The sequence below is a fragment of the Triticum aestivum genome, chromosome 5B (assembly GCF_018294505.1).
Source record: "Triticum aestivum cultivar Chinese Spring chromosome 5B, IWGSC CS RefSeq v2.1, whole genome shotgun sequence".
Lineage (NCBI taxonomy): Eukaryota > Viridiplantae > Streptophyta > Magnoliopsida > Poales > Poaceae > Triticum > Triticum aestivum.
In genome coordinates, this window is record NC_057807.1 from 705,614,364 (window position 1) to 705,628,018 (window position 13,655).

The 13,655-nt window shown below is 46.9% G+C and overlaps 1 protein-coding gene and 1 pseudogene across 1 annotated transcript; both read left to right on the plus strand.

Annotated features, from left to right (window-relative positions):
• The first annotated feature begins 6,894 nt into the window (after positions 1-6,894).
• Positions 6,895-9,711, plus strand: LOC123117842 (chaperone protein ClpB1-like). Its single transcript, XM_044538513.1, has 5 exons — positions 6,895-8,061; positions 8,163-8,503; positions 8,613-8,892; positions 8,965-9,162; positions 9,348-9,711. The coding sequence occupies exons 1-5, from the start codon at positions 7,102-7,104 to the stop codon at positions 9,549-9,551; spliced, it is 1,983 nt and encodes a 660-aa protein (XP_044394448.1). The 5' UTR covers positions 6,895-7,101; the 3' UTR covers positions 9,552-9,711.
• Positions 9,712-10,449: 738 nt separating this feature from the next.
• LOC123117843 (chaperone protein ClpB1-like) lies at positions 10,450-12,803 on the plus strand (annotated as a pseudogene).
• The last annotated feature ends 852 nt before the right edge of the window (positions 12,804-13,655 follow it).

A 13,655-nucleotide genomic window follows, 5' to 3' on the forward strand; every position in this document is an offset into this window, starting at 1 on the left:
CTTCAACTGCTCTCCTAAGTTTCATATTAAAAATTTCACATTCTTTACTTTTTTTAAAACTCCATCAAGCTTAGCCTTCTGCCTTAGCTATCTGCATGCCATCATCTTGCATAATCTCCTGGTAATTCTCCCTCATCTCATGATTATGAAAAGTAGTCATGTTACCTAAGTAAATATACTGAGCCAAAACATAATATTACACAGATGAAAATTAGTCATGTCAGCTTGTTGGCTCTATCGCATGTGATCGGGCATCATGTTTTTCTGTACTCACCATGATGCCAGGCACGCCCCATGTATTTTTTTTGATAAGCCAGGCACGGCCCATGTAACCACGTGAGGGGCCCCACAGGCGGCCTATCATGCCGGCAGCGCTACACCAGCCCATTATGCCAGGTTCACATAGATCTTTCCCCTTTTCTCGTTTCCCTTTTCAAATCCCTAGCCCTCTCTCTCCATTTGCACCTCCAAATCTCGATGGCGAAAGCATGACGGCGAGCAGGGCGTCGGGCGGCGACAGCTGCGGCGAGAAGAGCGGTGGCGACCGCAAGTTAGGTCGAACCCTGGGTCCTGGAAGCAGGTGAGGCGGATTCAGTGGCACAGGAGGCAGCGGTGATGGATCGAGTGGAACAGGAGACGGGGATTTTGTGGGCGGCGGCGGGCCGGGAGAACCCATGGCTAGGGTTTCTTCAGTGCTACACTTTGGTGGCAAAAAGGTAAGTTCTTTACCGTTGTTCTTTACATCCCAGCATTATCGCCCACAATTCATGACCTGTGGCCCTGACAAGCTCCATCTATGTGGTCATCAGGAAACTCCTGGTGGCCGTGTCTGCATAGATGCAGACAATTTTGGCAGCGCATTTGTGGGATGTGTGTTTGAGGTTAGTCTACAGAGCATGATCTTCAAACTAGTACTGCTATTGCGATCAAGCTGCAAAAATGTTCAGTGTTTAACGCTTGTAGTGACAAGTTCAGTTATAAATTGACTTGAATTGCTCATGATTTATTTAGGATGATATTACTTCTGAGTATGTTGAATGGGTTGATGGGGAGTGGGATAGCAAAGCAAAGTCAGTCATTAAGTATCTTGCCATCAAGAACAAGAAACTAGAGACTAAGATTACAGAATATGAAGCTGAAATTAAAAGGAATGAGAAGGAAAAGAGGGTAATGGTTAAGATGCACAAGGAATATTGATCTATAGGATTTTAGGATTTGGAGGTCTTCTGTATCTTGGCCTGCTGGCCATTATGATTGTTGTCATAGTTAGCAACTAGATTGTTCATAAAGTTATTGACATCATTGTAATTGACATGATGAAATGCCGATGAATTATTTGCTATTCATTTTATGGCCAAAGTGTAACAGAGATTGCATCAGAAATAACATGGGGCCATCATGATTGGTAGACAATGCACTTTTGGCATGTTCTATATTTGGCATACAATGCACTTTTGGCATGTTCAATATTTGGTAAGTGATGCACATGGGCACATCACCTAGCAACAGTACTGATTTGTGCAGTAGCCCAGCTCATTGTCTTGTTCCAACATAGGAGCAACATCTAGCAGCACCTACACCTTTGATGCAACACTGAAGCAAAGCAACAGTACAGAATCAATATTCTGAAATTTAACTGAACTTGTCACTTAGGGTGAGCAGTAGATATTCAGTTCTTCAGCCACAAAGAACCCGACCAAACCGTACCGATTGCATAACTTATATGCTTACATATAAAAGCATACCTAACCAACATCAAACCCAAAATAATGTTAACTTATATGCTGAAACATATAACAGCATACCTAACTTAAGATAACCATCAGCTTCCTCCTTCTTCAGCAACTGTGTCCATCTTCACTTCTTCAGAAATTTGAGGCGGCGTGAGCGGCGCCCCACACGCGGAGAAGCCTTCTTCTTGACCGCCGTACTATTCGACAGCTGCGCCACCTCCTCTTCTTCCGCCTTCACTATGTCAAGGAGGAGGGGAAGGAGCTCGACGTCGATGGGCATTGTCTTGCCACCCTCGACGGTGACCTACGCTACCATCTGCACGGCGTCCTCCTCGCCCTCCTCATGGTCATCAGGGAAGACCTGTACCTCGTCCACGTCGTCCTCCACGACATTAGAGCCCAACGACAAGACTAGATTCGGCACGTGGCGGACCTGGTAGCCCAGGCTGACGGGCGTAGGGAGAGCGAGCTCGACGTCGACGCGCTCCGCCCTCGACGTGACGCGTGCTAGATCTGGACGCATCATCATGGTGGTGGAGCTGTACATCGACCACCTTGCACGCTGAATAGGGGAGTCACTCAGCGTGGCCTCTCGCATTGCCCAGACGAGGAGGAGAGCCGGCGGGACGCCATGGCCGTAGGGGAAGGCGCACCTCTTCTCGGCTCGGTGAGCACTTTGACGAGGCCACGCGCGTGGTTGACCAGCATTTCCGTGCTGGGGAACCAGCCGCACAACTCCATCAACTGCGCGCGCCACCCCTCGTCATCGCCGGTGAGCTCCATCATCGCTCTATGCCAGCCGAGGCTTCTCTCCATGGAGGCGGCTGTAGCGGTCACCGGCAAGGGTTTTCTCAATCTACTGTAGGTGGGGATAAGAGGGGAGTTCGAACCGGCGCGCGTGGTAGGTGGGTGAATGTGTGGTTTGGAGTGTCAAGTTACTTACTTAATGGCAGTTAGGACGTGGGGAGGGGAAATGTACAATATTCTTTCGACCATGTATAACTAATTTATTTAGGTCGGATTTTGTTGCTTATTTAGAGATGTAAAAGGTTGACACTCCCACTAAACAAAGTGCCGATCCAGTTGCTACAATATATAGGAACCAAACACTCCATGTTAAACGTCGAACTAAATTTGATGCCATAATGTGAAAAGGATATACTGTCCTGTTCACTCGATTGATCCATAAAAAACTGAACCAAGTGTTCTACTCTTCTTCCTTCTCCACTTTTCTACACATGATAGAAGACAAGATAAGTTAATGAATGATAATTTTTTTTAATAATCCACAATGCATACAAACACTTACTTCTGATTTAGTTTGCATTTCTTGCTACGTTTAGTGTGTCCTAGCAATTTGCAAGCGCCGCACCGGGTTTTCAACTCATCAAAAGAGAGTGGTCTACCATTTTTCGAGACAGGGCGGTTCTCATCTACCTTTGTTGCACCTTTGCTTGACACTTTCATAGGATTGCGACCATGTTGCCATCACCATCGTCTACATATTCAACTGCACACTTACTGAAGTCATTTGTATTCTTGCTCAAATTTTCCTGTAGCAGATCATACTCATGACTCTTAGCTATCACAGCCTTCAAACTATCCTGTAATTGATCCCACAAAGCTGGGTGTTTGCATGCCGCATGCATAGCTTCTGACGCTAACACACTGACCTGGCTATATTTCATTCTTTCCCCTGCCCCAATCCAACCAAATCCCAATAGATCGCTTGTGCGCCTTGCGGGCAGTCCCAACCTTGCTTGTTTCGTGAGCCGAACAAGAACTAAACACTTTGGTATTTCAGATATGTTCAAGTACTTCAGTACATGGAATATGTGCTTGCAAGGTAGACCCTTTCGAATCATTCTTCTGCAGCTGCACCGTATAGGTTCTGCGGAATTTACTGGTGTATACTCCACCCAAAGATGGCTCTTCCGGTTATTCTTCCAGGCCACAATGTACTGTTGTGATCCGTCTCCCAACTTAATTTCTACAATCTCCATGCCATCAATTTGTCTAAGATCATCTTGCAACATATAGAAGTTTGCTGGAGTGAAGACGTGAGAAGCAGCTACCTCAAGTTCCCTCGAGCTAGTAACTGGCACCGGTAAACTCTTTGAGGCCGTGCAGTCATCTCGCGCCTCATTTTCACGGATACGTACAACGGCGTTCTCATAATGCAAAATCATATCCACTGGGGTCATTTCATCGTCTAGGTGGAGGTGAAGGCATGAGTTCAGGCTTTCACTCCGCTGGTTGCTTTTCATGCCAAGCCAAAACCCCTCTGTCATATAAGCCACGGACCACAGTCTCCTCTTCTTATACATCCGTCTCAACCATGTTATAGTTTTTTCCGACTGCCATCTTTTGGAAAACGCGTGCCATCTCTCCTCAAACGTGGTTGTGGACGTGTTGTAGTACAGAAGAGTTCGGAACTCCTTCAAGGACTTGTGAGTGAGGTGAATCTTCAAATTTTTTTCTATATGCCATGTACATATACGGTGCCACACCTCTGGCAAGACTTCACGAATTGCATTGATCATCGCAGCGTCGGCGTCTGTGATTACACTCTTCGGCATCTTTTGACACATGGACCTCAAAAAAGTCTGCAGCAGCCACATGTATGTCTGTTCGGTCTCGTCCGAAACTATGGCACAACCAAAAACAGTGGTCTTCCGGTGATTGATAAGACCAACAAAAGGTATGAATGGCATACCATAGCGGTTCATCTTGTATGTGATGTCAAATACAAGCACGTTGCTGAAGTCCTCATAGTCATGACGAGACTGGGAGTCACACCAGAACATCCTATTCAAGTGTCCTTCCTTATCTAGCTTGTACTTGAAAAAGAAGCTAGCATCCCTCTGTTTCCTACTGGCCATGATGCCTATGGCTGTGGCAGCATCACCTTTTAGAAGCAGCTTCCTCTTCTCCCTGGCGCAAAGGTTGTATATTTCACGCCTGGTAAAACCAACACCGCCATACCATACATGTTTGCCGATGAAGGAATCCATCATCGTGAATTCTAATCCGTGCAGCCCCCATGGACATTATCTCATGCTTCTGGTACTCTTTGATTTTTCTGTGGGACCAAAGAAAAGGTACCTCGTCCGGTCCTGCCAACATATGGCTATGCTTGTCCTCAAAACTTTCAACATACCAAACCCCACGCTTTTGGTCAAGCTTGACGGTCAGGTGTGCTTCGCAAAAGTAGTGTGTCTCGGCTCTGAGCCTACGGCTGTGTCCTTCCTCGGTTAGCAACTTGTTGTCACGTTTCCCTTGTCTAGAACAAACAAACCGCCTATAACACATATGATGTGTCTCGGTTTTGCTATACCTGACCTTATTCTTTCTAATGCTGAAACCATTAACTCTAGCATAGCTGTTGTAGAAATCATACGTAGCATCGTGAGACCTAAAAGTCATTTCCATTATCTGCACGAACATATCCCTCTTATCATCTGCACTGGCAGTATCTTGGACATTTTTTGCCCCATCATCTTCTGTCACATACACAATCAAAACATAGCCATGAAAACAGTTTTCTATGGTTTAACATTACTTCCATAGAACATTGATTACACAAATAACTCACTCATGATCACCGACGACTGCGAATCCCCAGAATCAGGTGCATCTAATGATTCGTCGTTAAGGCCTGTCTCCGCGTCGGATTCACCGTAATAGTCGTACGCATTATGACATTCGGAAATGAACTGAAAAATACAACACAAATACATAATTACTTATCACATAATATTCCAGAATGAATTCAATTTGCATGCCAACAAAAAATTTCACTTCCATACCTGACTAATGTAATCTTCATTCGAGAGCTCCGAATTGTTTTTCTGACCATCATCATGCTCATCCATCTATAAATTTTCAACAAAAAAATATAATGTTGTCGGATGGCACCAAAAAATTATTACATGATAATGCCACTCACATTAAAATCTTCCCATTCGTTCCCATTCTCTGACTGATCTCCAAAATCTGAATTTTCATCATCTGACCAATCTTCTATCCAGTCTTTCACCAGTTCTCCAAACTCCATGTCTACCATCATATCAGTTAACTCCTTGTCCGCCATTTCCTACAACAAATAATATGTATCAACACATGTCAAAACATTATCAATGAAGAAATATACAACACATAGCACACGATCACGGATGTTATGTAAACAACCCCAACTAAGGCCGTTCAGATCTGCCAAACCAAGTTAGGAAGATGGCCACGGCACCCGTCGTGATCACTTTCGATCGCGAGGAGCAGCACTACAAAAGCTAGCTACATCTGTGATTACCTCTGCCGCCGGATACCTAGGTTAGCCGCCACATCAAATAACGATAGTCATGGTGGACACAGCCGTCGGCAACCGACGCTACGTGAACCCTACACTGAAGAAACTCAGATCACGAGGAGCAGCACTACCGGAATAAGATCCACGATCGCATGCGCCGCCAGGTAGGTAGGTTACCTGCCTCGCTAGGTTAACCACTACCTCTGACGGCGGCAGTTCGTTCGATGTTGCCGCGAGCGAGACTAGAGGGGTGCGGGGGGATGCGGGATGCGGTACCTGTGAGCATTGGAGATTCACGACGTTGCCGCACCCGCTTTCCAACAAGATCGCCGGCGACGAGATAGCCGCCACCGGAGACCTACTGCATGAATTATGAAGCTGCGTGAATGCTCGCGAGATTTATGGAGCTGCGTGAATGATTGGATCCGGCAGGTCCTACGTGGTCGTGGGGTTGTGTGATGTTTTTTTTTTCAGACCAAGGTACTGTATGTATACGGTCTGGGTTGTACAGGGCTAGACAGGGCTTAGATCTGGGTTACGGCGGGCCAGAAAAAAACAAACTCCCGGGGTCAAAAATACCCCTGGGAAATTAGGTTAGGGGGGGAGCACCGAAGCACGGCTCCGGGTGCGCAGGGACCAGCCGCCGGCGCCTAGCACCCGCCTTATTACATTCCCTTGTTCGGTTAATTTCAACTTTCAGTATTTTAGCACGAGGAATTTAATTAGGAAAGAAATAATAAAAAGTTAATTAGGAAAGAGAAACATTAGCGAATCCTTTTTTTTTTGAGGGCTTAGCGAATCCTTTTTGCTTGCAGATTTCTTGGCCAACAAAAGCAGAATATTTAGAAAAAAAAAATGTTTCCGTTGCTGCTTGCAGCATAAGAAACGGAAACTTGCGATTAAGTTCTTTCATAATACAGCTCAATATACCTGATGCGTATACGGCCGGTATACCTGACGAACGACCCATCTCCCAAACAAGAGCGACCATTGTTGCTGGAAGCAGCTAACAATTGATCGCGGATATATCCATCGGAATTGCCTGCGCCGGCGCCGGCGCCGATGTCGTCCTCTTCAAGGTGGACGTTTGCCCCGCCGTGTCACCAACCAACCAGCTTGTCAGCACAATGGAACAATGCCAGCGACGTCACCAAGGCTGTTATCTTGTCCGGAGCGACGGCGACCGTAGCGCTGGCGTCGATGATCCTGTGTGATGTGGCGTGGAGGAAATATGACCGGCGCCGGCGGCGCAAGGCAAGCCTCACGACGTTCGGACGGGATATGACGGCCACTGCCGGCGAGGGCGACCCAGTGGTCGGCCGTGACGACGAGATCGACCGCGTCGTCCGCATCCTCTGCCGCAGGACCAAGAACTGCGCCGCGCTCGTCGGAGCAGCGGGCGTCGGTAAGACGGCCATCGCCGAGGGTCTCGCTCAGCGTGTTGCCGCCGGTAAGGTTCCTGCGCCGCTTGTCGGAGCGCGGGTCATAGAGCTTAACGTCGCTGGCTTGGTAGCGGGGACCGTCTGGCGCGGCATGTTCGAGGAGCGCATGAAGAACGTGATACAGCAGGCGGAGGAAGCCAAAGGCAAGGTGATACTGTTCATCAACGAGATGCACATGCTTCTCGGTGCCGGCAGGTGCGAGGGCGGCCGCGTTGATGCCGCCAACATGCTGAAGCCGGCGCTGGCCCGTGGGCGCATCCGCTGCGTCGGCGCCACCACGTTAGACGAGTACAGCCAGCACATCGACAAGGATGCCGCGCTCGAGCGTCGGTTCCAGAAGGTGCATGTGGATGAGCCGAGCGAGCAGGCGACCGTTGGCATCCTCAGGGGTCTAAAGAAGCGTTTCGAAGAGCACCATGGCATCAAAATTCAGGATGCTGCAGTTGTTGCTGCGGCGCAGCTCGCTGGCCGCTATGTCACCGGCCGACAATTTCCTGATAAGGCAATTGATCTAATTGATGAAGCTTGCACAACAACGAAAGGAGGACAAGCAATTGTTAGCCCGGATCATGTCGCAGAGGTAGGACTTCCTTCCTACTTAATAGCATTTGTTTATCAATTATTTCAATATAATATGATGTGCTTAATTGTGATGTTCTGTTTCAATGTCTACTTTTGAAGGTCGTGAGCCGATGGACTGGAATTCCTGTCGCGGCACTTGATTCGGATGAGACGGAAAAGCTAATCCATCTTGCAGATAGATTGCACGAACGAGTTGTTGGTCAGAATCAAGCTGTCAAATTAGTTGTGCAAGCAGTGTTACGTTCGAGGGCAGGTCTTGATCCACCTGGACAACCAATAGGTTCTTTCCTTTTCTTGGGCTCGACCGGGGTTGGAAAGACAGAGCTTGCAAAAGCTCTAGCCGAACAGTTGTTTGACAATGAAAAGATGTTGCTTCGATTTGATATGTCGGAATACGTCAATTCTGGATCTGTGATGCGCCTCATTGGAGCACCCCCAAGGTTTAAGTTTACATTATGTGCACTTTCGACATTGCATTATCAACTTATGGTTTGTCATTCAATCTTACTTTTTACTGATACAACCCACTTCTTTTATAACACCTTAAAGTTATCATGGTTACCATGATGGTGGACAATTGACTGAGAAAGTCCGGAGCCGTCCATACTGTGTCATCCTCTTTGATGAAGTGGAGAAGGCCGATCCCTCGGTATTAAATGTATTTCTTCAGCTACTTGATGATGGTGTCTTGACTGATGGCAAAGGTCGTAAGGTAGATTTCAAGAACACGGTCATCATTATGACCTCAAATCTAGGTGCAGAGCACCAAATTGCAGGAATTCGGGGTGAAAACACAATGAAAGATGCACGAGACCTTCTAATGAAAAAGGTTTGATCTTGACCTAAATAGTACATATTCTCTGAAAGATGTATATGGCTTGAATTAATTGTTCATTTGTAGGTACATCAATATTTCAAGCCAGAGCTTCTGAACAGGTTAAGCCAGATTGTTGTGTTTGACCCACTTTCGCATGATCAACTAATGGAGGTTGTGAAAATCCAAATGAAGAGCGCCACCACCAGAGTAGCAAAAAAGGGCATATCTTTATCTGTGAGTGACGGCGCATTGGACGTCATTTTGTCGGAGTCATACAACCCAGTAAGTATATGTTGTTCTTAACTATGGTGTGATCAAACTCCATTTTCTCACGATTGTGCATATTCACTCTCTAACGGAATCGTACTTCTCCCTCTTCCATATGGTGTGATCAAACTGAGTTTTTTTTCTTCCTAATTGTGCATATTCTCTCTCTAACGGAATTGAGTGTGCTGTCTATTTGGTAGATGTATGGTGCAAGGCCCATAAGAAGCTGGGTACAGAATAATGTGATGACGGTGATCTCGGAGATGCTTGTCAAAAAGGAAGCTAGCAAGGGCTCGACAATCTTCATCGATGTTGCAGACAACAAGAAGGGCCTGAAGTATGATGTGGTGAATGAGGAGGTAGCCGATGCACGTGAGGTGTCAACTCCCACGGTGATGATTTGATCGTCGATAGTCCCGCGGTGATAACGTCCACAACTCCAGCGCTTTACAGAAGATTGTATTCTCGTTTCGGTTTTGCTCTGAAATAGTAGGTTCTTCTCTGAAATAGTAGTTCCTTGTTGCTCCCTGTGACTTACTTAGTTGGAGAAGTCGATTACCATTACCTTAACTGTCGACAGGACCACTTTCGTGCCGTCATGGTTCGGCTGGTAAAGCACCCCGTCCTCGAGCTCCACGAATATATCTGGATCCTCTTTGAATCCGGGGTCGAGGTCCCGGTTATGGTCCTCTGGCTGTGGTGCGGGGCTCTTGATCCCCTTGGCGATCTTCCGGCATTCCTGTTACAAATGGATGGACTAATGTCCAAGAAAAAGTAACTCAGGGAATAAATTAAGAAGAGTAGTGGGATTAGAACTCACCCAGCTAGGAGGATTGTACATAGAAAATCCATCTCGGCGTTGAATGCGAGTGAACTCCTCTTTCTCCCCTTTGTATAGTTCGGCCAACATCTTGGCCAAAGCGGCAGGGGTGTCCGGGCCCTTCCAACCGCAGCGAGAGGCATCATCTTCCCCATTATAGTGCCACATGAGGAGCCTTCTGTATTGTAGTGGCTGAACCCCTCGTACTATGGAAGTCGTTATTACTTCGACCATTGATAATCCGGACTGGGTGAGCGTCTTTATCTTGCTCATCAGTTGACGGACTTCCGCACTATCTTCCTCCCGAGGCTGCGAGGGCGCCAGCTGTGGCGTTTCTTGACCAACAAAAGCAGAATAATTAGAAAAGAAAAAAAATGTTTCCGTTGCTGCGTGCAGCATAAGAAACGGAGACTAAGTTCTTTCATAATACAGCTCAATATACCTGATGCGTATACGGTATATATACCTGATGAACGACCCATCTCCCAAACAAGAGCGACCATTGTTGCTGGAAGCAGCTAACAATTGATCGCGGATATATCCATCGGACTTGCCTGCGCCGGCGCCGATGTCGTCCTCTTCAAGGTGGACGTTTGCCCCGCCGTGTCACCAACCAACCAGCTTGTCAGCACAATGGAACAATGCCAGCGCCGTCACCAAGGCTGTTATCTTGTCCGGAGCGACGGCGGTTGTAGCGCTGGCGTCGATGATCCTGTGTGATGTGGCGTGGAGGAAGTATGACCGGTGCCGGCGGCGCAAGGCAAGCCTCACGACGTACGGACGGGATATGACGGCCACTGCCGGCGAGGGCGACCCGGTGGTCGGCCGTGAGGACGAGATCGACCGCGTCGTCCGCATCCTCTGCCGCCGGACCAAGAACTGTGCCGCGCTCGTCGGAGCAGCGGGTGTCGGCAAGACGGCCATCGCCGAGGGTCTCGCGCAGCGTGTTGCCGCCGGTACGGTTCCTGCGCCGCTTGTCGGAGCGCGGGTCATAGAGCTCAACGTCGCGGGCTTGGTGGCGGGGACCGTCTGGCGCGGCATGTTCGAGGAGCGCATGACGAACGTGATACAGCAGGCGGAGGAAGCCAAAGGCAGGTGATCCTGTTCATCGACGAGATGCACATGCTTATTGGAGCTGGCGATTGGCAGGGTCGCCATGACGCGGCTAACATGGTGAAGCCGGCATTGGCCCGTGGCCGCATCCGGTGCGTCGGCACCACCACATTAGACGAGTACAGCAAGCACATTGAGAAGGATCCGGCGCTCGAGCGGCGGTTCCAAAAGGTGCACGTGGATGAGCCAAGCGAGCAGGCGACGATTGGCATCCTCCGTGGTCTAAAGAAGCGTTTTGAAGAGCACCATGGCATCAAAATTCAGGATGCTGCAATTGTTGCTGCGGCACAGCTCGCTGGCCGCTATGTCACTGGCCGACAATTTCCTGATAAGGCTATTGATCTGATTGATGAGGCTTGCACAAGCACAAAAGGAGGACAAGCATTTGTTAGCCCTGATCATGTCGCACAGGTAGCATTCCTTTTCACATTACTAATACGCGTAATTGTTTCAATGTAATATGATATGGCTAATTGTGGCGCTGCGTTTGAATCTTTTACTTTTGAAGGTTGTGAGTAGGTGGACTGGAATTCCTGTCACGTCACTTGATGCAGAGGAGACAGAAAAACTAATCCATCTTGCAGATAGATTGCACGAACGAGTTGTTGGTCAGAATGAAGCTGTCAATTTAGTTGTGCAAGCGGTGTTACGTTCGAGGGCTGGTCTTGAACGTTTTCTTGGGCTCAACTGGTGTTGGAAAGACAGAGCTTGCAAAAGCTCTCGCCGAGCAGTTATTTGACAATGAGAAGATGTTGCTTCGATCTGATATGTCTGAATATGTTCACTCTGGATCCGTTACACGTCTCATTGGAGCACCGCCAAGGTTTAACTTTATATTATGAGCACTTTTTGACATTACATTATCGACTTACGGTATCATTTAGTGTTATCTTTTACTGATACACCTACTTTTTTTTATAACATCTTAAAGTTACCTAGGTCACCAAGATGGTGGACAATTGACCGAGAAGGTCTGGAGCCGTCCATACAGTGTCATCCTATTTGATGAGGTCGAGAAGGCCGATCCCTCGGTATTAAATGTATTTCTTCAGCTACTTGATGACGGTGTCTTGACTGATGGCAAAGGTCGTAAGGTAGATTCAAGAATACAGTCATCATTATGACCTCAAATCTAGGTGCAGAGCACCTGATTGCAGGAATTCGTGGTAAAAACACAATGAAAGATGCACGAGACCTTCTCATGAAAAAGCTTTGATCTTGACCCAAATAGAAGTTATTCTGTAAAAGATGTATATGGCTTGAATCGACTGATTCGTATGGCTTGAATTAATCATCCATTTTGCAGGTGCATGAATATTTCAAGCCGGAGCTTCTCAATAGATTAAGCCAGATTGTTATATTTGACCCGCTTTCGCACGAGCAACAGTAAGTATATGTTTGTCCTTAATTATAATGTGATCAATCTCCATTTTCGCACAGTCGTGCATATTCACTCTCTAAGTGGATCGGATGTGCTGTCTATTTCGTAGATGTATGGTGCAAGGCCCATAAGAAGCTGGGTGCAGAATAATGTGATGACAGTGATCTCTGAGATACTGGTAAAAAAGAAAGCTAGCAAGGGCTCGAGAATCCTCATATATGCTGCGGACAACAAGAAGGGGCTGAAGTATGATGTGGTGAAGGAGGAGGTAGTGGATGCACATGGTTGAGGCACCAGTCATAGATGACTCCCGCAACAACGGTGATGATTTGGTCGCCAAAAATTCCACAGTGATAACATCGCACGCTCCAGGACTATACAGAAGATTGTATTCTTGTTTCGGTTTTGTTCTAAACTACTCCCTCCGTTCCGATTTACTCGTCGTGGTTTTAGTTCTTGAACTAAAACCACGACGGGTAAATCTGAACGGAGGGAGTAGTACGTAGTTCCTTGTAGCTGTCCGTAATAACTTAATTAGGTGGAGAAGCCGGCTGCCATGAACTTAACTGTTGACAGGACGTGAGAGCAAATATTGCTGATTTGTCTTATGATTTATTTTTGCAATTCAACTCTCTCGTGCTTCCTGACTTTCTCAACTAAAATATATTTTACTTGCTCTGTTGCGTTGTTTGGGTCACCCATCTCTCTTTTTTTCAACAGAAGGTGGCATAGAATAACCTTGGACATATCTTGCGGCAAGAATTGGATGCAATAACTAGCTAATAGTCAGATTGCAGTTTCGCAGTGCAACAATATGAAAATTACATGGGTCTCGGATGTGGCTATAGACCTATAGTGCTTGAATGTAAGCAGCTTGCACTGGATTTTGCGATGGTATCATACATATACATTGCATATGACATATGTGAAGCAAACGAGGTTGGCAATTATTTAGCCAAGAACTCCTTTAGTGAAAAAACATCCACGCACTCTACGATCCCGTACTTTATTTCTCATTCTTGTAAATGACTCCGTTAGTGAAAAACTTCTAAGTCTATTTGCTGTTAAAGAAAAAAGAATAACCTTAGACAAGAAAAAATATCATTACAGTAGATCGTGGTAGAACACACCGGATCAGCAGTGCTGCGACATACCCTTCTTAAGTATCTGATTATTTTGATTGGTCGATGTAGT

What these genes read in the sequence shown, in the direction of transcription:
- LOC123117842 (XM_044538513.1), top strand. Translation starts at nt 7,102, where the DNA reads ATGTCGTCCTCTTCAAGGTGGACGTTTGCCCCGCCGTGTCACCAACCA. An exon ending in GCCCGGATCATGTCGCAGAG is followed by an intron (nt 8,062 to 8,162) that starts GTAGGACTTCCT and finishes CTACTTTTGAAG; the next exon opens with GTCGTGAGCCGATGGACTGG. An exon ending in GAGACCTTCTAATGAAAAAG is followed by an intron (nt 8,893 to 8,964) that starts GTTTGATCTTGA and finishes GTTCATTTGTAG; the next exon opens with GTACATCAATATTTCAAGCC.